Source organism: Notamacropus eugenii, chromosome 1 (assembly GCF_028372415.1).
Source record: "Notamacropus eugenii isolate mMacEug1 chromosome 1, mMacEug1.pri_v2, whole genome shotgun sequence".
In the NCBI taxonomy this organism is placed as follows: Eukaryota; Metazoa; Chordata; class Mammalia; order Diprotodontia; family Macropodidae; genus Notamacropus; species Notamacropus eugenii.
In genome coordinates, this window is record NC_092872.1 from 125310666 (window position 1) to 125338232 (window position 27567).

At 36.1% G+C, this 27567-nt stretch overlaps 1 protein-coding gene across 1 annotated transcript in view; it reads left to right on the forward strand.

Annotated features, from left to right (window-relative positions):
• RAB8B (RAB8B, member RAS oncogene family) overlaps positions 1-25068 on the forward strand; it is an 82657-nt gene extending 57589 nt beyond the window's left edge. The window contains exons 2-8 of the mRNA XM_072613274.1: positions 5533-5593; positions 8402-8462; positions 10743-10820; positions 13140-13229; positions 14620-14685; positions 23616-23666; positions 24474-25068. Coding sequence (XP_072469375.1) covers positions 5533-5593; positions 8402-8462; positions 10743-10820; positions 13140-13229; positions 14620-14685; positions 23616-23666; positions 24474-24566 — 500 coding nt within the window. The 3' untranslated portion in view covers positions 24567-25068. The remainder of the gene's footprint in view (positions 1-5532; positions 5594-8401; positions 8463-10742; positions 10821-13139; positions 13230-14619; positions 14686-23615; positions 23667-24473) is intronic.
• The last annotated feature ends 2499 nt before the right edge of the window (positions 25069-27567 follow it).

Here is a 27567-nt window from a genome sequence, read left to right on the forward strand (position 1 = left end):
ATGAATTTATGGTAGGGAAAGAAACTGAAGTCTTAGGAATATTTAAAGCCTTTTTTCTGTGATGAATTTTAGATCAGAATTGGGGTATTTGACAAAATGTAAATGCTTTTCAAGAAATTTTACAAAAGTGAAATATCTGTTTAACGATCAGCTCTAAAGCTAATAGTTTGATGTTGACATGCATATTATTACTTCCAGACTGAGGAGCAGTGAGTTACACATTTCATTTTGAATGTATAAATGTTGTGAGAGGCTTGGGCTGCATCAGTTTTGTCATTCTCAAATGATAATAGGAATGCCAAATACATTTTGCTGACTGCATATGCAGGTTTAAAAAAAAAAAACTTTGCTAGATGTTTCAGCATTCTCATCAGAATTTTCACAGCAATACGATTGCATTTTATTTTCTGTTCATGTTTTCCCCTTTGACATTTTGATGCTTTTAGTGTTTTAGAAACCCTTTATATGCAACTGGGTGTGTACTTGCGTTTTTATTTTTGTCATGTGATTTATCTCCTATTAGAAAATTTGGGAGGGAGGGGAGGAGAAAGTATTCATTTTTGCCTCTTGCCAGCATGCTGTGAATTTGTTGTTGCAACCTCCCCATCCGCAATGCCTAATGTTGCACTTAATTTCGTACTAAGTAGAAAACCACTAGTGAAATGAACAGATATGTAATCTGTTCCACAGGAAGTGGTAGTATATATCACTGTCAATTTATGTTGTAAACACAGTTCAGCTTGCCATTTCCTATTCACAAAATAGATGGGCAGAGAAATTAAAATTTTTGGTTCACTTGATTTTCTTTAGTCTTCTGATTATGTTTGGTATTCAATATTTATTCAGTATTTTCTTTCAAGTTCAAAATATTTGCTGGATACTTAAGTTAGTTTATTTATAAACCTTTTTCTCTGTTGTGGTCAGATTAGACTCATTTGGAAATGATTAGTTTGTTCATGTTTATTCCAAGTTAATACTAAAATATATTCTAAAAATTCAGCCAAGTTTTCTTTTTTGAGAGTCCTAATAGAAACTTGGGAGTCTCAAGTGTTTTTTCTCAGAAAAATGTTGAGTGATTTAACAAAGATGAATATTGTGAAAATAGACTATTATGAAGTCATCGACTATATTTTTACAAAGAATGGTTCCATTAATAATTATGTAGTGTAAATAAAATTCTGAGTTCTATTTTTTCCACGCAAAAGATTATTAAAATTCTTTCTCAAGGGAAAAATAAAAATTCAATCCATTACTCATCTCATACATTTTACCTCACATTTGTTCCAAATAAAGAGTTTCAGGTATTTAAAAATGTTTTTAAATTTCTTTATAAGAATAAAATAAAATGTATCTGTTGGCAAAATTATTAAAATTTGAGATCTGTAACCTAAAGATTACCAAAGGCTGCTGTGAATTTTCACCAACTTTAATAAAAATCTTTAGTAAGGAAGTATAACATTTTAGCCCTTCAGTGTATATTATGGTAATGACTGGTAAACAGCTTTCTCTGCTTCTTGGAGACTCTGAAATCCAACAGACAAAACTGTATTTACCTAAATTCCACTGGATCATAGCCATAAATAATAATACCAAAGGTAATTTTGCAATAGTTTTTGGTTTATAAAAAATGTTGAATGCATTCATTCATATACTTAGAACTTGAAAGGATCTTAGAAGTGATCTAGTACAGAGATCAACCAAACTAAAAAACTCCCCAGTGTGGTCAGAATCAGATTAAAATGTAGTTGGGAAATGTTTGACAGAAATGAATACAAATATAGTACAATAGAGATAATGTTAATTTGTGGCTTTCTAAGTCTGTATACAGCCTCTGGGATCCATTTCTGTTTGAGTTTGACACCACTTCTCTAGTCCATTTCCTTCACTTTATAGGTAAGGAAACTGAGGCTCCGAAAAGCTAAGTGGCTGGCCCAGCATCACCCAAGGGAAGCCATGCATTGCACTCTGGTTTGTGAGTCAGGAGCCTCCTTGTCCTGGGATTTAGGCCACTTTGCTGGCTCCTTGGGCATATTTGTGCGTGGGTGACCCCAAGTTCTTTGTCTCTTCTCTTCAGCTCCCTTGCTTTTAATTGTCAGCATTCTGCAGATGACTCTGCAATCCACATTACTTACCATATCTCTTACTTACCATATCTCATGTTCTTGTCTCAGTCCTTACTCTTGGCCTCTCTTCAGCCTTTGACACTGTCAGTCACCCTCTTCTTTTTTCACTCTATCTAGGTTTATTTTTTATTCTCTAGGTTTTCATGATACTGCTCTCTCTTGCTTGTGCTGTCTGTCTGTGCTTAGTCTCCTTTGCTGAATCTTTATTCAGGTCACACCCACTAACCATGGAGTTCTCTGTCCTGGGCCCTGTTAGTTCTCTATAGGATTTCCTTTAGTGATCTCTTCTGCTAACTTGGATTCAATTATCTGTATGCAGAGCATTCTCAGATTTGTTTATCCATCCCTAACCTCTCCTCTGACCTTCAGTCTTTCATCTCCAGCTGTCTATTAGACATCTCAAAATGGATGTCTTCAAGATATCTGAAACTCAACATTTAAACTCTAAAATTTATCTCAGTATCTTTTCTCCCAAGCCCTCCCCCCCTTTCCTAACTTCACTATTACTTTCAGGAGCACCACAATCCTCCCAATCACTCAAACTTGCAACCTTGACATCACCCTCAACTCTTTACTTTCTCCTACCCTCCCTCTCCCCACTACCCCCACCTGCATATCCAATCTGTTGCCAAGTCCTTCATAACATCTCTCTTATATGCATTCCTTTCCTGACACTGTCATCACCCTGGTGCTGAACTTATCACCTCACTCATAATACTATTCCAGTAGCCTGCTAATTGGTCTCCCTCCCTCAAGTCTCTCCGTCTTCCAATCCATCTTCCTCCATCTGTCAGACTGATCTTCCTAAAGGACAGTTTTGACCACGTCACCATCCTTAACCCCCATTTTAAAAACTCCAATGGCTTTCTTTTACCTCCAGGATCAAATATAAAACCCACTGTTTTTTAAAGTCCTTCATAAACTGGTCTCTCCTTTTCTTTCTAGTTAGTCTTCTTACACTTTACTTCTTTCCATGTACTCCAAGATCCAAGATCAAAAGACATGACACCCCATCTCCCAACTCCGCATTTTCACTGACCGTCACCCATGCCTATAATTCTCTCCCTCTTCATCTCTGTCTTCTGGCTTCCCTCAAGTCCCAGCTAAAATCCTACCTTCTATAAAAAGCCTTTTCTGATCCTCGTAATGATAGGGTCTTCTCTTGGATTATCTCCAATTTATCTTGCATGTATCTTATTTACACAGGATGTTTATATATTGTCTCCCCAACTAGACTATGAGCTCCTTGAGAGCAGAGGTCTTGCTTAACGGAGTCTGGAACATAGGAGGAAAGGGTAGGGTCATTAAGCACCTACTCTGTATCAAATCTAACCTTGGGAAGTAGTTGCCATTATTATCCCCATTTTTATAGATAAGGAAACTGAGGCAGGCAACAGTTAAGTGATTTGCCTAGGGGGTCACATGTAGTAAATTCTGAGTCCAGATCTGGATGCAGAGCTTCCTGATTCCAGGCCCAATACTCAAAACATTGTGCCACCTAGCAGCCTCATTGTTGTTGTTTGGTCATGTCTGAGTCTTTGTGACCCTGTGGACCACAATGTCCATAGGGTTTTCTTGGCACAGATACTGGAATGGTTTGCCATTTCCTTCTGCAATGCATTAAGGCAAACAGAGATCAAGTGACTTGCCCAGTGTCAAACAGCTATCAAGTGTCTGAGGCTAGACTTGAATTCAGGTCTTCCTGACTCCAGGCCCCGTGCCCTATCCACTGATCCACCTAGCTGTCTCTAGCAGCCTCTTGGGCAGTATTTAATAAGTGCTTATTGACTTGTGGTTTTCAGGGAGTCTGTTGGTTCTTAATTTTTCTTACCCTGACCTTTTTTTTTTCCTAAGTCCCTTTTTTTATATCACATATTTTACATTTACATTTTCTTCTATTTGCTCAATTATTTGACTTTGTTCCAATATTTCTTGCTGTGTAATGGTGTCATTGATTTCTATTTGACACATTCCACTTTTCTTGGAGGCTGTTACTTAGGAGGTTTGCGACTTTCACTTCTAACCTATTTATTCTGCTTATAATTCGTTCCTCTTGAGCTTTTATTTAATATTTTTAATCCTTGCTTCATTTTTTAAAAAATTAAATTTAGTTTATTTTCTGTTATGAATTCTCTCCTCTCCCTCTCTCCTCCCCTTCCTCACCAATTGAGAAGGCAAAATAAGCAAAAGTTATTACACATACACACACACACATATACACACAGAGTCATAACATATCCCCACATTAACTATGCTGTAAAAGAAAAAAATAGGCTTCAGTTTGTTCTCTGAGTCTATCAGCTGTCTGTCAGGAGATGGATAGTATGGTTCATTATGAGTCCTCTGGATTTGGGGTTGGTGACTATATTGACTGGAGTTTCCATTCTTTCATTTTTTCAAGTTATTAATGTAGTCTTGTGTGTGTGGCCAAATGTGGAAGTGGAATCACCACTAGAACCAGTTTAAAGAACGTGATGTAGCAATGCACACTTATCACAATACCATCCTGTAGAGAGATGGCAAAGATTTAGTAAATTACTGCTCATTCATATTTACTAACAGGTGCCCTAAAAGCTTACTTTGCTTATAATAAATCAGTAGTAGTTTAAGGTAATAAGCTGATATTTGTGAACCGTTTGCAGCTCTTGGTTAAAATAAACTCTTTAAGTGTTGCATTAATAGCTGAAAAAGGAAGGTTAAATGGCCTAAGTCCCAAATAGCTTTCCTGTAGTGTCTGTCAGCCCTGCTGATTATCTTTAGGTCTAAAAGCTAGATAGTTAAGATTCTAGTATGAAGGCTGCTGTGGTGGTACATAGAAATATCAGTACAATATATGCTAGCTCTTTATTAATGTGAAAAACTTTAATTTTTTAATAGCTTTTTGGACTTACTCATTCAGAATTCATTTTTTAAAAATTATGCACAGTGCATTAGTGCTAGGGGATAAAAGAAACAGAAAGATTAAAAACACTTGGCTCTTGCCTTTAAGGAGCTTATGCTCTAGTTATAGAGCTTTAGTGGTGAGAGCAGAGAAGAGAAAGGGAAAGTCTTGAAGAGTTCTACTCCTTGTACCAGGAGAAAACGAAACTTCAAGAATTTAAGCTAGCGTTGACATCTATTTCAGAAGCAGAACATGTTACCTAGTCTTACCAAATGATGGGATCTTTACACATGTATTGCATCTAACATTACTAAAGTTTGTAATATGCCATATTTCACGTGTTGGAATTCTTTACACAATGGTTGACATTCTTCCTTCAGCATGAGTTAATATTATTCAAAGAAAACATACCATTCACACCCTCTTTGTGTGCACATTTTCTAGTGCGTTGGAGAATATTAAATTCAATGGAAATCTTTGTTTTTTATTGAAACTTAACTACAAATATATATATATATATTTTAACAGGAATTGACTTTAAAATAAGAACAATAGAGCTGGATGGAAAGAAAATCAAACTGCAGATCTGGTAAGTCATGCACAAGAACTCCCCTTCAGCTTCATCAGGATTATGAATAATTTCCCATAACGACAAAAGCATCTTTATTTTATCAGATACTGTTAGAGAAAACTAGGAAAGTACTGAACACTGTATTCTGACTTCAGTTAAAACAAAGGCCTTCAGATATGGAGAAGAATTCTTTTTCTTTTTTTAATCTTTCTAGATATCTACACATCCCACCCACATAGCAAGTGCTAAGTCACTGTAGCAATGAGACTAGATAATTTTATGATGAAAATACCTCTCTTCACTTTTGAACCTGAATAGAGGTGAACATTGGCATGGGAGATGAGGAAAAGCCTAGTGCCATCTCCCATCTCTGTTCCCACAGTAAGGGAAAAGGAAAGAGGCACATCGTTAGTTTTATCTAAATGCTTCTCTATCGTGATTATTTATCTTTTACTTTTACGTTTAGCTAGTTAAATGTCTGTAGCTAGGGGGCTCATTGGATAGAGTCAGGGAGACCTGAGTTTAACTCCAGCCTCAGATACACACTACTGTGTGACCCTGGCCAAGTCACTTAACCTCTGTGTGCCTTAATTCACTGGAGAAGGAAATGGCAAGATACTCCAGTATCTTTGCCAAGAAAACCCCAAGTACAGTACGTGGGGTCATGAAGAGTTGGACATGATCGAATAACTGAACAACTTTAAATGCTTGAGGAATTTATCAACACTTAGTTAACTAAGGGCCCAGAACTGAATAGGGAAAGGAGGACAGTCTGGAATGAATTTGGGAAGTTGCAGAGTCTGCATTTAATGATCCCAAGCTTCTTCTTGGAACACCAATATTCTGTTAGTGATCCAATGATTCTATATGACTTTGAAACATGGAATAGGCCAGTAATGTTAATGAAAAAGAGAGCCAAATAAATGGATGGTCTGAGTACTATATTGGTACCATGCAATGTAAATAAATCTAGAGAAAGAATCCTCATTTTTTAGATGGAACTTTCTGTAGAAAATGTGAGGAGAATGTGTATAAGAATCTTGAAGCATGAGAAAGTATGGATGGGTTGCAATCGGCACTGTTGCACTGACATCTATGGATTCATCTATACAGTTAACTAAGATGGTTCTTATAAATTGACAAATTAAATGGTTTTCTCTTGAGGGGAAAAACCAATTGTTCCTGTCTTCATAGAATCATAAATATCAGAGCTGAAAGAGACCTTAGAGATAGGTAGTTTAATTTGCACATAAAGAAAATTGATTCCAGAAAGGCTATGTTGCTCAAGGTCACATATCCAGCTAGTGACAGAGTCAGGTTTCCTGATTCCCAGGCCAAGGCTTTTTCCATCAGACTGTGCTCTGGAACCATCACTGGAACACAACATTGACAACATAGGTAGGTTTGTCCTTTAATAATTTAGTACCCAGTGTTACTGCTGCACACATACTCTGTCTGGCATAAAAGCTCTAAGTGTATCACTAGTCATCCTTTGAACATTCAAACATGTAATTCTTGACTTTAACATAATGAGTTCTCTTTCCTTTATGTTTTATCCTAATGCTATTTCCTGTGTGCTTTGGGAGAGAAGGAATTCCTGATCCCATGTCCTTATAATTTTGGGTATGGGAACAAGGAAACATGGGTGCAGTGATTTTTAAGAACTTTTTGATGAGCAGATACTTACAGGTTAAAGAGAGAGTTGGATTATATTTCCAGGATTGCTTTCTGCTGATGTACTTAAAATGAGCAAGCTTTTTGTGATTTTGTCCATTATTACCTCCACTAGGAACCAGTTCTACATTTAAACCTCCAGGCTCTCCCTTCTCATGACCAGCAAATCTGATGAGGCCGTTCCAAAATATTTGTTCTCTCTTCTTCTCACTGACTTTCATTCCTTGGCCCTCCCCCTTATATCTATTCGTTTTTCCATGTATCAAAAATTTTCAACTTTCTAACAGATTTCCCCAGTTTCGCCTGAGGTGTTTGACCTTTGGTCTGCACCAGGCTTCTTTTGTGTGCTGTCTTACCTACCAGTTTGCAAGTGCCTTTTAATGCTACTTAGTTTCAGGGAGTTAGTTTTTTCTAGATACAAGTAGCAAATTTTGGGACGTTGACTTTCCCAAATGTCAAAAAAATCTGACTTCTCACTAGATATTTCCTGATAAATATAACAAATTTGGAGCCTGTTCATTACACAGAGCCTAGTGTTTATGGTATATCAGCTACCTAAAAACAAATGATAACTCCAGTTTAAGTAGCTTGGGGTTTTTGTTTGAAAATCTTTAGGATTACCAGAGGATATATGTTAAACTCTGATATCTCAGTTTAATAATCTGTTTAGTAATCTATTGCTCACAAAATTATTCAACAAACTCCATTTCACATGCTTTACTGAGCCATTTCTGCATTATTTCTGCTCACTTGATTATTTTGTGAAGAAATCTATATTAAAAGGAAATTTCTTTTTTAAGTCTTTATAAAAAATTATTTTAATAGTCCCTCTTGGAGTCAGAAAATGTGAAACTATTGTACCTTCCCATGAGTTTGGAATGGCATTATATTTCGGTTTCCAGGAGAGTTCATCTATTTTTCTCTTGCTCTGTGGATCTCTGAGATCCAAGATTTTTACAGATATCTTTGTGATTTCCTGTCAGGTGCTATAACTGCTACCACCTCCAAGTTACAGGGGTTCCTTGGGTTCCTTTTCTTCTTTCTTTAGAAAATACTACACTTATTGCCCTGAATAATGTCACCCCTAATTTATAGTTTTTCTTCAGTAATGATGACTTTTAATATTATTGTTTTCTTTCTTTTGAACTTTAGGGACACAGCTGGCCAGGAAAGATTCCGAACAATCACAACCGCATATTACAGAGGAGCCATGGTGAGTATGTGTTAAGGTTTTCTAACGATTCAGGTGAAAAGAAAACATTAGTTACTCCTTTTTTCAAGATTATAGGATTGAAGTTAGATTCTAAATTATAGTCGTCATGCGACCTTTTTTGATAAAGAAGAAAACTAGAACTAAAAATGTTTTTTTTTTGCCATGTCCTTTGCTATTGTCAGATTTTAGTGATAATCACATGGTTACAAATTCTGAGATTGTCTCACACTTTAACATATCACTGGCCTTATAACTGTTCACTATTATCACATTCTTCTTGTGCCTCCTTTAGACACAGCCTTCTGTCACTAAGTCTCGTCTTATCTTTCTCAGTGTCCACCCCAACATTATTCCTTTCCTGGCTCACCTCTGCTGGGTTTCTTTAGTAGCCTTTTAATGGGTGAGGAAATAAGTGACTGAAATGTTTATAGCTCTATGAAGACTGGAATCCTAGTGGAGATAAATATTGTCCACATAAATCTTGCCCACCAGGTCCTTCTTTATTACTTCTTGATCCAGCCTCTCTTTGATCTCTTACCTTTTGGTTATTGTTTCCCTGGTAGGTTGGGAGAAAGGCTGGCCCAAAGTATAAGCTCAGTTTTAGTCACCATGGCTTATCTCAGACTCTCAGACCTATGTTCAGGAAGACTCACATTAAAACCATGATAATATACAATTTTAAATGTGTTCAAAGGCACTTTGGGGCTTTAGAACCAACTAGACCTGGAATGTTTTAAGGTACATCCCCCATAAATAGAAGTCAAAGTTTAAACAGCTTGCTGGCAAGATGAGAAGTACTAATGTCTAATTGTTATCATAACTCTTCAGGTTTAGACAAATTGCTTAAACTTCCATTCCTTTAATTCATTTTTTGTTAAATTAAGATCTTAATGTTTTAGAACAAAGATAGTTTAGATTTTGGAGCCAGGTGTTAAATTTCCCGTTGTCTTCAGCTTGAAATACATAATATTAAAATGAAGTATAATGTTTTTGCTCGTTTGTTGACCTTTAAATTCAAAGACCTTTTCATTATGGTGGTAAGTGCTTTAGAAATACTGAAAATGGAGTATACAGCTTCATTTCAAAGAACATTTACTAAGTGTCTTCTAAGGGCAGGTGAGGTGCTACATTAGGCTCTGGGGATACAAAGAATAATGAGAAATGCACCCTCTGCCCTCAGTAAGCTCACATTCTGGACCGTACACTTGGATAGATTTGTACAACAAATATACTGTATTTTAAATATGTATGGCTTACCTATGTTATTCCTGAAATTTTGACCAGCCTACTTCAGAAGAAATCATTTAAAAGTAGCATGGTTTCCCTCTTCCTTTGAGAGAAGCCTAAATTGTGTGTTGATAATCTATGGTAAATGTTATTGCTGTTTTTAACATTAGATACTTCTTCAATACTAGTCTAGCCATCCTAGGAAGCAGTTTGAAACTGTATGCCTAAAGCTAGTAAACTGTACATAGCTTTTTATTCAGTCACTTCACTACTAGTTCCCTACCCCAAAGATATCAAAGAAAGAGGAAAAGGATCCATAATGTATAAAAATATTTAACAATCCTTTTTGTGGTGGCAAAGAATTGGAAACCGAGGGGACGTACATTATTTGGGAGAATGGCTAAATAAGTTATGGCATATGAATGTGATTTAATACTATTGTGCTATAAGAAATTATTGACCCTGGAAAAATTTGTATGAACTGATGCAAAATGAACCAAGAGAAGAGTTTATACAGAAACCATACTATTGTAAAGACAAACAACTTTCAGAGATTTTGGAACTAGGATCAACACGGTGAGCAATCACAATTCCAGAGGACTCATGATAAAACATGTTACCCATTTCTAGATAGAGCAGTGATGGATTTAGAATTCACACTGAGATTTAAGGATTTTGTTTTGTTTTGGTTTTTTAATATAACCTGCATGATAATTTGTTTTCCTTGATTATACATGTTTGTTAGAAGTTTTGTTTTTCTTGATTTCTCAAAGGGGAAAGAGGAAGAAGGAGGAGAGAAAGAATTAGGACCTGAAAATAAAATAAAACTGAATTAAAAAATACTTTTCAGTGCTAGCTAATTCTGATTTGTATCACAGGAAAAAATGGAGTGGTTATTTCACTTAAAACTAATGTGATTCATTTTAATCATTAATTAGAGGTTAATTATGATCAGAGTTTCGTAGCATCTTTGTAAGGTGCTTTTGGGAAAGATTCATAAGTAATAATGATGTATAATATAAAAAATAACCAAATATGTTTTTTCTCTTCTAGGGAATTATGCTGGTATATGACATCACTAATGAAAAATCTTTTGAAAATATTAAAAACTGGATAAGAAACATTGAAGAGGTATTTGAGGAAAATTTTTGTTTAGTGGGAAAATAGAGGAGAAGCAAAATGAATGGCGGTCTTTGAAGCTAATTTTTCCTCATGGACTAATGAGGCTTCCTTTTGTCTATCTAGGAGTTAGATCAGTTTGCTGAGATGTGGGAAGTTTCTATAAAATTATAGAAAATTTGAATTTCTAGTGTAACCAATCTGGCTTTTTTCATTAGCAGTAAACTTAATCTTGACTGAAACTGAATTTTCAAAAGTGGCACTGAACTATGGAGATTTGGTTTGATTTGGAACCCCAAACAAAATTGCTCAGTATGGTAGAGTGAGAACACTGGATTGAGAATGAAGATTGGGTTAAGTTTTGGCTTGACTGTTTACTGGCTGTGTAATCATGGGAAAGTTAGTTTACTTCTCTGAATTTCAGTATCCACATTTGTGAAATGGACAGGTTGATATTTGTAGTACTTAACCTTGCTGGGAGAAGAGATACTACCTAGTGCCTTAGAAATCTTCATGTAGGGTTAAGCTATTAAGTCTTTCATTATTAAATTATTAACATTAATTATTAAAGCTTCAGCAGCTCAACATTGCATTAAGATTTCTGGAACACTGTATGGATGCAAGTTATTCACATTCTTACAACAAAAAATTGAAATGAGAGGATTTCATGAAATTTTAGAGCTGAAAGAAACCTTAAAAGATCTAGTCCAAGGAGTTGCAGGAAGAAGTACAGTAAGCTTCACCTCCTATTTCTGCTCCTCCCCCCCAAAAAATCCCTTCCAAACAGATCTAGAATATGTGCCTAACTCAGTTCTGATTGGGAAATTCAAGAAAAAAAAAAAACCAGTGAGTCATTTTTTCCATCAAAGAGAGAAAACTAGAGAAGTCTGGCCAGGAGCACACTGTGTGAAGCATTGCAGCCAAGAAAAGACTATGTGTCAGGGCCAGAACTCCCCTATCAAACATAAAGAGGCCTAAATTTATGTAGGGTAGGGGTACAGGTGCCATCTGGTTGCTCTGTTGCTAACTACCCAGTTGGGGGTCAGAGATCCAGGGAAGACTGAGCAGGGAACATTCCAGGGTAAGAGCCTTAGGCTATATACCAAGCAAGGATGAAATTCAGAGGCAAACAGAAATTGTGTGGTTCAGACCCCTGGGGCAAAGTAGGGTCTCGGTTCCAACTTCTAGCACAGTCTGAAGCCTTCAAAGGAATAGCCAGGGCAAGAATCCCAAACCAGAGAATTCACTCTATAATAGCAGCACATTTCAGGTGACTGAGGTGAGGCTAACAACTTTCTACTGAAACTACAAAGGAGGTAAGCTCAAAACCCAGACTGGTAACTCACAGAGCTCAAATGGGGGTGGGATGACAGCATTCAGCCTTTGCCCTGGGTCAGTCCATTTGGGGAGCACTGAACATTTTCAAGTATCCAGCCTGAACTGTTCCTGAGATCCTAGAATAACCCATTACATCAGGACCAACCTAGGCACTATCTTCTGAAGTGCACAGAGCCCAGCCCTAACATTCCTAAAGTCAGGAAGTAGGCTGGAAGAATAAAGAAACAAAGAATTCCACCATAAAATTCTGTTATGGTAACAGGGATACTTAAGATACAAACCCAAAACGAGAGAATGTCTCCAAAATATCTACAAGCAAAGCATCAAAGAAAAACACATCTTGAGCCTAGTGACACTAAGACCCCAAGAGATTGTCATCACTCATTGTATAGCTAATTAATAGCAACTGTAACTAGAATTCAAGTTCACTGATTCTCAATATAATGTTCTTTCCTCACTAGCTCTTGTTATTTTATTATGTTTTTGTCCTTATGACTTTTTTTTTCCTTCTTGGGAAACCTTAGATTTGAAGGTCTAGGAGCTATAGTTTAATTTAGTCTTCATTACACATTTTTTAAATTTGAGAATTTTTTTCTCTTAGACTTTTATAAAAAGGAACTATCAACATGAAATGATTTTTAGGAATATCCATATCAACCTCCAAAGAATGTAATCATACAATATTTCTGGGTCTAAGAAATCTTTCCTACTATTTCTTTACAAATTGTGTTATTGGTAGTAATCTTTCAGAAAGTGAACTTTCTGTGGATAGATAAGTTTCATTTCAACTTGTTCATGCATAAAGTAGCCAAATGAAACTAGCTTCCTCTGTCTTGTTTGCTTTTTTCTTTTTAAGGATAAAGTTTTATATAAAATAAATTATTTAGTTTTATTTATTGTAAAATATGTATATATTTCTGACAAAATTTAGAACTTGTTGAATAACTTATTTTCCTCAAGATCTCTCTACAAGGTTTTCTTTTCCCTCTGCAGCACGCCTCTTCAGATGTTGAAAGAATGATCTTGGGCAACAAAAGCGATATGAATGACAAACGACAAGTATCAAAAGAAAGAGGAGAAAAGGTAAATTTTGACTGAATACCCAAATAGTTGAAATTTATCCAAGATAAGCAAATATCATCTGCAGCATTAAAAAAAGACAGTTTGTATTCACCATCTTGAGCGTGTATCTGTTTTATAGTTCTTTGAAAATAAATATTCACCTAAGAGATAATCCACATCAGAAAAGTGTAAATTAGTATTGACATCTGAAGCTTCTGAGCTAATAACTCATTGCCTAGCTGTGTGTCACATGCTGTTTATGAAAAGAGGCTTTTTAAACTCCTTACAGTACTAAAGGTCTTATCTCTAAGTTTGTTATGTAAATATACCCAAAAATTTTGGGTGGGAGGGTGGATCAGAATATCAGTGAAGTTTTAATAGCAGCTAGTACTCTCTTCATAATTTTTATAAGAGTTTTTTACTGCACAGTAGTCACATATCACTCTATACAAGGAAACCTTCTAGTTCTTCATGCTGTGGATTAAACTTTTTATGCTGTTTTTTAGAATTTTCATAATTTCATGTCTGCTTAACTCAAGTACTTGGAATTCAGTTTTAAAGGTTTTTTTTTTACATATCTTTTAAATTGGTTTCCATTGTTAGTAGTACATAATTTTTAACTCTTATAATTTAGTTTTATACTTGACTTAAATGACATCTTCAAGATATAGTTCATGTGTTTCAAATAGGACTGAAGAATATTTTTTCCTCTTACAACGTTTACCATTAGTCGCCTTCAGTAGTATAGATTACTTATATACTATTTGAGAGTAAGTGAAAGAGTAAATGAATATTTCATTAATCAGGAAAACATAAAGGCACACATCTTTAGTACTTAGTGTTTCTATGCCACAGGATTCTGTTACAGCAGAGAATCTATTCTATCACTATTACAATGACTATTGAAAAATTGTACAAAAAGGGCTAATTTAGGCCTTTGGATAGATGGACTTAGGCAAACCCCAAGTTAATGACAAGAGTTTCTCTTTTAGAGCTAAAAGACAAAAGAATGTTCTTTATCTTGTTGCTCTGTAAACAGAAGATATCATAGGTATTCTGAAAAACAAAAGTTGTAACTTTATTACCTACCTCTTATACCTAAGTCAAATGACTATATTTATGATTATAATGTCGTCTGAATAAAAAGCCTACATAACTCCAGACTTCCAGAATAGACAGCTTGCTTCTTGCTCTTGAAATGTAAATCTTAGGGACTGTTTATGGGCATCCTTTGACTGATTTCACTGTGGGGAAGGACCAGGAAAAAACAGGAGGTTATCATATCAGCTTGCAATCTATTAAAAAACAAGCACATATGGACGTGTGTATGTGTGTATGTATAAGTACATATATATTTTGAGTATGTGAATAGCTTTGTATGTTATGAAAATGTTTTCCATTTGTTTTACAGTTAGCAATTGATTATGGAATTAAATTCCTTGAGACAAGCGCAAAATCCAGCATAAATGTAGAAGAGGTAAGAGACTCTTGGCCAATTAACTTTTCTAGTACTTAGAAGCTTGTGACAGAACAAATTCCTTAACCATTTTGCCACTTAACCTAGTAAATAACTTATATTGACAACCTATATTCTACATTTTTTTTTGTAACTGACTTTTTACAACTGACTGTTGCATTGCTAGTGTTCACCTTTCACATGGATTGCTGTTGCTCCATAGAGAATTAAGTTCTATTGAATTAAAGATGGAAGGATAATTTTATTTTTTCATTCATCTGAAAAGTTAGAAGTCTTGTAGTAGCAGATATAGTAGTTTTTTCTTAACTATTTATAACTATTTATATAATTTCAGAAAAGCCCAAAGCAGAAAGATTAATTGCTTTCAAGTTTGTGCCTTAGAACTCTCTCAAGAGGACTGAACCGTTAGTTTAACTGAACAGATTTCTTTCTTATACGCATTTGGAGTATATAAAGTATCTTGTACTATGACACAATGGCATTTGACAACAATGTATGATTTATCAGAAAATATCTTTAATTAAATAATAATAAATTGGAGTGTTAAAATACACACAGAGAAACCCCTATAAATTCAGCAGTTTTTTAAAAGAAAGAATAATTGGTAGTGTCAAACATTTAGTTTCTTAGGGCACTTGATTTACAATTTAGACTTGAATGAATTAAGAGTGGTGTAGTGAAAAGCATTTTACTTGGAATCAGGAAACATCCAAGTTCAAATCCCATTTCTAAAACTTCATGGATACATGACCATGGGTGAGTCACTTAACCTCTGTGAGTCTCATTTTCCTAAACTGTAAATGGGAATAATAATGTCTATAGTACCTTTCTCACGAGTTTGCTGTGAGGGTAAAAACTTTTTTAAAACATAAAGTGCTTTGTAAAATTAAAAATGCTATGTAAACGTCAGTTTTATGTGCGTGCACACGTATATGTGCATATGTAAAATTTGTAAAGCACTTTACTTGTGTCATCTCATTCATAACAACCCTGTAAGAAGTGAGTACAACTGTGATTATTATTATCACCTCCATTTTATAAAAGAGGAAACTGAGGCTCATAGAGCTAAGTGACTTTCCAAAGGTTGCATAGCTACTAAATGGCAGAACTGGGATTGGAACCCATGTCTTCTGACCTCCAAATTCATGTTATTCTCTCTCTGTTAAAAGGATAGTTATTGGACTTTTGATTTCATTAGTATAGGGAACTACTGGACTACATAGGGAACTACATTTTCTACCCATAATGCAGCTTGGCAACTTCTCTGCAATTTCTAGTCTTAGAGAGTTTCCTACCACACTGAGAAATTCATTTACTTGCCCAGGAACACATAACCAGTAGGTATCAGAGGCAGTACTTGAACCCAGATCATTTTGTTCCAAGGTCAGTTCTCAACTTACTATACCATGGTGCTTTTATATTATACTATTTAAAATATGAGAAAATGCCTTAGAGAACTACAAATTAAGTGACTTTGAGAATTCACTTCTGACTGAAGACATCAGAGAAGACTTCATGAAAGAGACAGTAGTATTCAAGTTGAGCTTTGGAGGATGAGAACGATTTCCTGAGATGGAGATGAAGTAGGGGATGAGATAAGTGCATTTCAGGAGTGATGCAGTCTGAACAAAGGCACAGAGGAATACAATTTTTAGGGCTGGCTGAATAGTCTGCAATGAAACCAGAAAGTAGGTTAGGGCCAGGTTATAAAGTGCTATAAAAACCAAAGCAGTGAATCATGTGACCAACAAGATGGAGGAGTAGACATTTCCTCAGTCAGTAAATAATCATTTATTAAATAGTTATGCTAGGGACAGACCTGATTCCACCAGTGTCCAGATGATGTTGGAATAAAATGAATACAGCTCTCATAGATCCTTCATCAGTTAACAGAACTGAGCTTTCCTTAGCTTTAACATAGAAGAACTACATTCAACTGGGATAAAGTGGTACTCAGCCTGAGGAGATATGGCCCCTCTCCCCTCCTTATGGAAAACTGTCTGATCAATAAAATAGGGAAAGGTGACTTGAGCAGCCTAACATCAAGTCATAAGGGTCTTGGGTGACTAGAAATCTGTGTCTGTCTGGCCTGAGGCCACCAAGAAGCTGTGTGAGAGGGATGCTTGACTTTAACCTCAGTAACCTGAGACGCTCAAGTGACAAGGACAGCTTTCTCACCTTTAAGGGAAAAAAATCTAACCTTGGTAAGTAGTAATTCTATTACAATTTCCCATTTGCCAGGCGTTGTGCTGAGCACCAGGAATACAAAAAAAGTAAAAAATGAAGTCTTTGCCTTCAAAGGTCTTAAATTCTAATTGAGGAGACCACAAAACAATCTTACATATACATAAGTTATATGCAGTATAAATTGGAGATGATGCCAGAGGGGGTACTAGCTGTGGGGGAGAAAATGAGGGGGAAGGCTTCTTGCAGAAGGCTGAATTTGAGTTAAATCATAAAAGAAGCCAGGGAATCCAAGAGGAAAAAGTGAGGAAGGACAGTTCCGGGCATGAGATACAGCCAGTGAAAATTTAGAGTGAGACATAGTATCAGGCACAGTGTTTCATTCACGACCTACACTTTCAAAAAGTGCTCACGAGTGGAAAATGTTTAGGAAGTCCCATTCTAGAATATCCAGAAAAGAGCAATTAGCAGATAGTCAAGAATGATGAGGACCAAAACAGGCCAGTAGATTTGATGGATAAGAGGTCATTGGTAAGGTTGGAGAAGCTGGAAGCCAAACTACAGATGGTTTAGAAGAGTCAAAGGAGAGGAATTGGAGGCACCAGTTTAGGTGCCTTTCTCAAGTAAACAAGTCAAGTCAACAAGTGTGGTTTAGTCAGCTAGGAGGAGAGGTATTGAAGATACTTAGGTATTGGCTAAAGTAGACTATAGATAGGATAGTGGGGATTTTTTTAAGGATAGGAGAGACATAAGTGCTTTTGTAAGCATCAGAGAAGCAACGAGGAGATAGGGAAAAGTGGGCATGTTGGAGGGAGAAATCTTTTGGAGAAGATGGAATGGAATTCAAGATACTGTAGAAGGCTTTGTCTTGATAAGGAGGAGAGTTGCCTCTTCACGTAAGACGAGGTGAAGGAAGACTAGTGGTGCAAATATCTGAGTGATGGGAGATGAAGAAGGGAAAAGAGGAAATTTTCAACAAATGGCCTCAATTTTGGTGGGGGGGAGTGAAGTAGGAGGTAGGTTCCTTAGCTAAGAGGGTGGGGAAAGGGATTGCTTGGGAGGTCTGAAGAAGAATGAAGGTGTGGTGATGAGTGGGAGTGAATCAACTAGGGAATTGTACAAGGATTGCCTGATTGCAGTGCTCAAGTAAGATTATGTAACAAGTGTGTTTCTTCATTTTCTCCAGCTTCATTCAATATGGTAAAGGCTCCTAGGAGTAACGATGGAAGAAATCCATGGTTGAGGTTTGACAAAGCATGGTCAGTAATAGGATAAAGGAGACAAGGGATTTGAGTGTAAAGGATAAGGTAGAATTTAATTGATTCACAAGACAGGGAAGGGTGGAGGCCACTTTTGGTGTGATGGCCTGAAAGGGAACTGTGGGATAGAGGGACTGGAGGTTATGGCAAGGATGAAAAATGGGTTCAAGCTTACAAGGCAGAGGGAAAGAGGGAATGTTATAAGGTTATGATCAGATAAAGGAATTTTGAAGTTAATAAAAATGGAAAAACACTTGTGGGTGATGACAAGATCAAAGGTATGACCATATCTGAGGGTAGAGGAAATATAGGTCTTGTTAATTGAGTAGATTGAGGAGAACTGATTGTGAGTATGATATGCATTCTTGAAGTTTGTTAGTATGAGTTCTCACTGTCAGAAACCTCCAAAGGAAGAATTATATGCCAGAGATAAAATAATTACAGCTGTCTCCACAGACTAAGAAACCAAGAAGTCTGATAAAGTAACAACCTCCCTTGACCACTTGATTAACTAATCCGTAAGCTGCTCACTTAGCACTTATCTCCCCCCATCAGCTTCCATGTTCCATGCAGCAGGATGCAAACCATAGACACCAACTTGTGCTCCAGGACTCACTTAGCAACTTTACTGCCACTGCTGCAGTCTCAACTGGAATACTGTCCCCCTTTCCTTACCCTACTATTCTGTGAAACATTAGACCTCAACTCCATCCAAACGTTTGTGGTAAAATGAGAGGTAAATGAGGTCTGGAACTCAACCTTCTCTGCCTAGGATGAATACATTTAGCCAGAGAACTAAAGAATAGTAGGAATGAAAGCAGAATACCAGCTTGTGGAGCTGTACTAGGCCTGAAAAATCAAGGATTGTCATCCAACTATTGCTAGCCCTGTCTTCCCAGAAGTCACCTGGGATTGTGACTGAGGCTGTTGGAAAGTCAACTCCCTGAAGTGAAGCTGAGACAACTTTGAGGTCCATTCAGAAGTAAATTCACCCTCAAAGAGGGAATAATAAAGTGAGTGATAGGGAATATAAGAGGAAAAAAATAAAATCACCAAGGGACTAAGAAGAAAGAGGGGAAGACAGTTAAATACCTAGAACATAAGCAGGTAATTTTCTAGGAAAGATATTAAAATCAGAAAGGAAGCTGGTTACTAAGATATTTAAAAGATCACAAATCTAAATAAATATTGCAAGACAAAAGAAATTAAGTCAGTATCTGATGAAACACAAAAGCCTATGGATTTTCAAGAAAGCAGAAAACTGAAGCAAGATATTCCTGAATGGTTCAAGAGAGAAATCACAATCTTAAAAAGCAGGTAAGGGGGAACAAATGGTAGAATGTGGCCTCTGCAGCTGAAATAATCATTAGAATAGAAAAACTTGAATGCACGGTGGTGAATCTCTCCAAAGAAGTGAATGAGAAAACAGCCATATACCATAATGCAAATATACTGAAATAAAGGACAGTCTAGAAGAAAAAAATCAAATGCTAGAACACTAAAAAAAAGCACACGATTCCTATTCATTGCTCTTGGAGAAAAGATGCATAAAAAAACTTTAGGATCATAGACTGCATGGATATGGGAGGTGCAGAGAGAAAATTGTCATAAGGTTGAACCAAAGATGTGTCATAGATTCTTTACTTGGCATATTGTTAGAGATGGTTGTATTGTCCACTGTGATGTGGGAGCTGGGTACAGGATAGGATCAAGAAATAATCTTGACCATTTTCATCTTGAGTCAGTGAGAATATCTAAGATATCTTCTAGACAGAGTACTATGCAGGCAAGTACTGAAAGAAGATGAAAGAACTTAGGAATAGAGAAATAGATTTGTGTGTAGTTTTTTAATTGATAGTTATTGAATCTATAGGAAAACGTTGCTTTGCCCAGAGTACTACTGTTAAATTGTTATTAGTTTGAGGTGAAAATAAGTGAGGCCACAGAGATAAGAGCTAAACTAGGTAAGGACTGCTTCTTAGAAGCTCAGATCACAAACTATATTGAAGAGTAGGTCCTAATCCACAGTTACAAAAGGAGTACTAGAGTTGACGAGGGTAAGGATGGTTTTTCAAACTTGTTAACAAGACGGTAGCCAGTAATTATATTAAGTGCAGATTCTGTTAAGTGCAGGTAGCAGAAATCAGTGGGTCCAGGAACAAAGTAACTGACAGGAAGTTTACATGGGGTTCAGAAAAATACCTCTCTAAAGGAGCTTAACGGTGAAATAAATGGAGGGAAATGGTGCAGTAACAGAAAGTGAATTATTCCTACTACCCATCTCCTTAGCTTCTATTCACATAGTTAGTAAGTTGGACTGGAGGAAACTGAAATGGTGCCAACATTGTCCATATAAACTTACACTATCTAATCTCAACTGGGCCCTTGATGCAGCAAGCAAACGTTCTAGTCCTTCCCAGTTGGTTTGCTATTACTGTCTCCATAAAGGCTGTGCCAAACTACCTTGTCTCTTTTCGAGCTTTCTATTGCACCCTCTCCAGCATCCTCTCAGCTAAAGATCTGGTCTCATAACTTCACTGAAAATAAGGGATCCTAGACTTCCCTTTTCCCCCATCCTTCTCATCTTGTGCCACCCAGACATCTTCCTTGTGACATTTAGAAGGTCCAAGAGATATAGTTTCCAGGTAATTAATCATTTTGTTCATAATGCTAGCATTTTTAATTAATAAAAGGGTCAGTGATACTCTTGAATGCCAAAGACCCTTCATGGAACCCACTCAGTACTTATATGTCCTTGGAAGGGTGGGTGTTCCTGAGTGTGGGAATAGACTTTGTTTGGTTAACAAGTAAGGAAAGAATGTACATTATAATGAGAGGTGGACCTATTCCAATAAGGATCTTGGGGCACATGACACTGAGCACCCAAATCTTGGTCAGAAACTTATCAATTTCCATATTACCCATCTGCCAAAAGGGAAAATCCAGTTTCCCAAACCTGTCTGAGTAAACACAATGAGCAGGAATCAACCCATTCTCCTAAACCAGAAGTGGGGAACCTGTGGCCCACAAAGCCACCTGTGGTCTTCTAGGTTCTTGGGTATAGCCTTTGACTAAGTCAGGTTTTACGGAACAAATCCTTTTATTAAGGGGATTTGTTCTGTGAAGTTTGGACTCAGTCAAAAGGCCACACCCCTGGCCTAAATTTGGAGTTGCTTTACTGTCTTTGATTATATCTAAGCTTTCATGGCTGGGTAAGCCTTTGAGTAAGATTTCCCACACTGGCTGATTCCTAGATAAGGAAGAAGAAAAGGAGAAAAATCTTGGTCCTTATTCAATAATTAGTTATTAAATACAAAAGAGAAATAATCTTTTCTCTCATTCTCCACTATTTCCTCTTTCAAGATGAAGAGGCAGCTTTTCTCTTTGCCCTTCATGTATAACTTTGGTCCCATCCCCTTGTGCCCCTACTATCACCCTCACTCTTACCTTCAATTTCTCCCTATCTACCGGCTCCTTCTCTGCTACTTACAAACATGCCACATATCTCTCATCCATAAAATCATCCTCATTTGATTCCACAATTCTGATATTTATCATTTTATATGTCTTCTCCCCTTCATGGCTAAAGTCCTTAAGAAAACCATCTATCCTAGGTACCTATTTTTCCTAATTTCTTACTCTCTTCTAAATATTCTGCAATATGTCTTCATCTTTCAGCTGAAACTGTCCTCTCCAAAGTTACAAATTATCTTTTAACTGCCAAATGTAATGGGCCTTTTCTCCATCCTCATCCTGCTTGACTTCTGCTATACTTGACACTATCAATCACATTCTCCTGGATAGTTCCTCTTTCGGTTTTCCAGTGTTAGATAATAAAAATAAAAATGAACAGTTAAAGATGAAAGTGAGAGAGATTATGAAAAAGGAAGGCAATAACTCACGAAGGTGAGGGCCTTAGGATCCTAGTTACATCTGTTACAGAGCCTGGAATAGTTGTGATTCCCTGTGACAAAAGAAAGCAGACTCACATAAAACATTCTATTTTTTTGTTTTCCTCTGAACTTAAGAAATAAAACAAGCATTTCCATTACGGAGAAGGGGAGGGAGAAGGTGATTGCACATGGAACTGCAAATCTATTATATACAACTTGATAACTTTAATGTATATTTAAAAGGAATAATGTAATTTTTTCTTCCCTCCCCACCCTAGAGATGGCTACCATTAGACACAAATATGTATTTTTATGTAAAAATCATTCTATACGTACTTTTATTTATCAGCTATTTCTCTGGATGCAGATAGCATCTTCCTTCATAGGTCCTTTGTAGTTAATTTGGGCATTTATAATAGTCAAAATTATTTAGCTGCTCAAAGTTGTTCTTAAAACAGTACGCTGTTACTGTACACAATATTCTCTTAGTTCCCATTTAGCTCTTCATTATTTTGTGCAAATCTCTCCATGTTTTTCTAAGATCATCAAGCTCATTATTTCTTGTAGCATAACAGTATTCCATCACAATCATACACCACAACTTGTTCAGTCATTCCCCAAATGACGAACATCCTCACAATTTCCACTTTTTTGCCACCACAAAGAGATCTGCTATTAAAATTTTAGAGCATATAGGTTCTTTTCCTTTTTCTCTAATTATCTTTGGAAACACTTTTACTCCAAAAGACCTTATATCAAATGTATTGCATTTGACAGGGAACTCCCCTGACAAGTGAAACTTGACCTTGATTGGTGGACATTTAATGAAGCAGTAGGCTAAGAGCCCTCAGCCCCTCCCAATTGTTTCATCCTAAGGGAAGGAGGTCCACTGAGAATGTGGCCTAGTCAGGAAGTATGAGCCCCCTTCATCTGGGTACCCCAGTCAAGTTCTCTCTGGTTTGGTTTCTGCTTCATGAGTTAGGTTACCCTAAACTCTAATGAAGGAGAGTAAGGAGAGGAGCTCCACTGTTGTCCTCCCCGCCACCTGCACCCCCCTTTGCCTCAAAAAGGACATAACTTGTTTATTTGGCAGATAGTAATCAGGTTCCCAGTTGGGTGGGACCCAACCCCGATGCCTTGAAAAGAGTTGGAATGTTTTTGACATTCTTTTTTGTGGAAGGTTTCTATTTAAGTTAGCCTTTTGATAGTGAAGGGAATATTACATTATTATTAATAACCAAATGATAAAATATTAAAATTAATTTATCTCCAGAACCAGACATACTAAATACTTAACAGGGAAAATTAAAAATAAATATGAAGACAAGATGAAATTTTGAATGAAAAAGTTTAAGCGCTATTTTTTCAAGATCATTTTATCTACAATACACTTTTAGAAAACAAATTTTAATACTAAAAAAAATCTGGGCTCCTTTTTTCTGAAATAGTATACTGTCTGCTTATTTTCTTGGCTTCTTGTTTGGCAGAAATAGATGGTTAAAGAACAAGAGCCTAAGTTTTAGTAAAACCTTTAATAAAAATGTTTTTATTAGTGTAAAAATGAGTATGTAATAATTTTTTTTTTAATTTACAGGCATTTTTTACACTTGCACGGGATATAATGACAAAACTCAACAGAAAAATGGTTTGTATCTTTTTACAATTTTTAATTTTTTTGTAAGTCTTTTATTGTATTACTCAATAAGCATTTATTAAGAGTTTACTACTATGTGTCAACACTGTCCCAAGACCTGTGGATGTAAAGAAAAGCAAAAACAGTCAGAAAAGGTGTTTTAAGGACGTGGACATCCAAGTGAATGTGATAGGGTGATAGGGAAAGAAATAATCTCTCTGAACATTGATTCTTATCTATTCCTTCTCTTGACAATATTACCAAAATATCCTTGGTAATGCAAAGAGATTCAGTGATAAAAATCCAGAACTACTGAATTTTTAATTGATTAAATGAAATACTTTATTATGTGATGGGCATTTATGTATAGTTCTGGTCTTAAAGTATACTCGATCATAAAAATATCTCAGTGACATACGATACATAATTTTGGCAGTATATTTTAGCTTGAGCACTGAATAAAATCTTTGAATATAATGCTATTGATACTTATCTTAGAATGCCAGGATATACAAGCAGTGCTATTATCATTAGGCATAAGCTCTATGTTCCATTGCTTATTATTTCTTTAAATATGGGAACAAGATCTTCCTTTTTATTATTTAGATTATTAATCTAAATGTTTTATAGCACAGCCTTTTCTTCCCTTTGTGTGTCTCCCTCCCCCCCCAAAAAAAGTCTGAAGGGTTTTGAAAATTACTTTCTTATTAGCTTTTGCCAAATACCTTTTTAATATGATAGTTTAATTTTTTTGTAGGGTGTTGGGGCAAACTATGACATTATCTTTTGATTAATTTTATTCTCTTTTTGTCTCTTTAGAATGACAGCCATTCACCAGGGGCAGGAGGACCAGTGAAAATAACAGAAAACAGATCAAAGAAGAGCAGTTTCTTCCGCTGTACACTCCTTTGATAAACTCTTAATAATGGACTGCCGCACACCTAGAAGAACCTTTCCTGCTTTTCCGAAAGCACAGGGTTGCATAGCCCCAGAGACATAATACCACCAAGCTGCCACTGAGAGCTCCATGGAACTCAGACTTTAAACAGAGGAACTCAGACTTCTTTAAACAGAATACAACCTGGATTCTGGCCATGTGGCCTTTCAGCAGGTCAGGCTCCTTTTCTCAAACGTGGAAGCAGTGAAGTGGAGACACGCAGGAGTTAACTTTGTGTTTGTTTTCTTGCCTGTTGCAGAAGCTGCTATCTTTCTTTTAACTTTGCACATCAATGTTATCCTTGCCTGTTACAGCACAATCATACACTTGTATTTGCACAGTTTTGTCTTGTGAAGTTCTTAACAGATTTGTGCATTTTCAGGGAAGTTTACAAAAGAGAAATTTTTAAATTTCCACAAATTCAGAGACTTCATCTGGTTCATAGGGACAAATATAATTTGTGGTATGTGCTTTGAAGGGCTCTAGTCTTATGTCAATTTCTTGAAAAGAAAAGCTAAATGCTAATGAGGCTTTTTTTTTAATTCAAGAAAATGCACTGGTCCGTACCAAGGCTACTACTTCTTCCTCTCTTCAGAACGTAGGGCTTTGCTTCCTTCTTGTCTATTTGGCCCCATAAGTATTGAGAGTAGCTAAGACTATAATTTTCCAAATTTATGTCCTTTCTTCTTAGTTTATAAAAACTGCTTTAAATCACTTTTACTTGACTATTCTAAAAATATTTGATACAGTGTGGTATAATGTTTGAAGGTTCAGCCTCAGAGTCAGGCAGACCTAAGCTTGAGTCCTATGAGATTTACATAGGTCTGTGCATCCCCAAGCAATCACTTTACCCCCTAGTTAGTACTCCAAGTTATAGACAAGTTGCTAATTCTTATTACTGGGGAGAGTTTCTTCAAGGGAATTCTCTAAAGGTGACTACATCTGACTCCACCCCACTACACTTTCCTCTTCCCCCAATTTTTTTTCTTAGCCTCCTTTCCCCTTCTCCCTTGTCTTAGCTCCTCACTTTCTGTCCAATACTCTAACTTTCAAATGTGACTTTTTAAAAATTGAGACCTTGAAGTTTTTTATACATACAGTGGCATGGCTGGAAATTTTGTTTTTAGTTGCTTATGGTAGCTCCTCCATAAGACAATACTGAAAATTTTCTTCTTGGATTTACAGCCACTTTGCTTTTTGGTATCTCCTTTATACTAACTATTTCTAGCATAAACTCTGACCAGGGTTGGCAGGAGTTAGTCTTTTAGCTTGCAGAAAGCTTACCTGTATAAAGAGAGCAACCTGAGTAGATAATGTAACTTGGGGAAATTTTAGGGAGTTGGATTTTAAAAACACATATATGCATAACTGGACTTAGTGAAGCCTCTAGTAAATAATGCCCTCTCAATAAAGAAAACATGAACATGTTTTTAGTTTCACAACGGCTGTTACTGAATTAGTAAAACCTAGTTCCATCTTGTCACATTCTAAGTTACCGAGTATAAATGCTGATGGTGTTATTTAGGGCAAAGCCAAACAGAAGTTTCCAACCTTTCTCACTGAACGCTGATCTCTGGTGTACTCTGCAGATTTTTTTTTTTAAAGAGAAAAAAATGTTCATGGAGCAGAAATAAAAGAAATTAGTGGTTATTAAAGTGCCAAATTTAGGTAACATGCAAATGCAACAATGTGTTTTAGCATGAGTGTTGTAACATAGAAAGGAATGACAAAAGGATGAAGAGGTGAAATATATCCTTGTTAGGAATTTTTTTCTTTGAATTCTTGCTCTGTTTTACTACAGTCACTATCATAATTATTAGGTAATAGGAAAAAATGAGTTGGCTGTCACTGCTGAGAATTTTGTTTGAAATAAAATTTGTCATTAGGCTGCTTTCACAGATTTACCTGTCTCCATGTGACAAAACTTAAACACATTTCATCAGCAGTAAACATGCCAAGAGCTATTTCTGATTAAGGTGTTAAGGTCTTACTACTAAAAACTGTCAATTTCCTAAGACTTTATAGTCACCTTTATAGGTTTGATGGTTGAGGTGTTTATAGATACTCCCTGTTGCTATTTCCCATAAAATAATGTTTCCTTATAACTTAGCTATAAATCACTGTTATTCAGATGAATTTTTTTAAAAGGAAAAAATCATGTTTAAAAACATCCCTGATCATTTTGCGTGTACTTACCGTTTTTTAGAAAAGGGTCAAGTAGTTAAGTTTTCTGTAAGGCAGTAAAGTGCTTTCTATCAAGGCAAGTGTTATGACACCATTTATGAATGTAATTATCTTTCAGTGATTTCCCTCTGCCTATCTGGTGTCTTAATACTGATTTTTATCTCAGGGGTTGTCTGCAAACCAAAACTGACACATTCTGTGGTTCACATGTTGTTGGCTTGTTTTTAATGGAATGCTTTGCCTCTGTTCCATTTTCTCTCTGGTTTTGTCCTGTATATGTTAATGCCTACCTAGTCTCCATGAATTTCCCTTTGAAAGAGCCTGTGAAAGTTATGAGTCTAAACTTTTAGCTTTTTGAAGTAGCAGCCATTGGGGGTATTTGCTCTGTTGTATAAAAACAAGATGTCTTTGCTATTTTCTTACATTTAGCCATGCTAAACTGTATATAAATTTGAGGTGAGACTGTAGGAAATTTCACTTTATGCATGGTAAAAATGATCCAGTAAATATTTCATTTTGCTTAACAATGTTCATATAATACATTATTTTTTTCTATTTGTAGAAGGATTTAATAACAGACAATTTTGTCTGTTCCCTGCTGAAACTGAAGAATTCTAGTTTCACGTGAACATTTTTTGGTCTTATAAATAAAGTAAAATACAGATATTTGCAGCAGTATTAAGTGATTCAGTGGCTGCACTTTATTATCAATGTGCTAATTTTTTTATAACGGTTGGTGTAGACCTTTTCAAACATAGTCTGAGAGTGTCAGACAATGAAAAATGTGCTGTA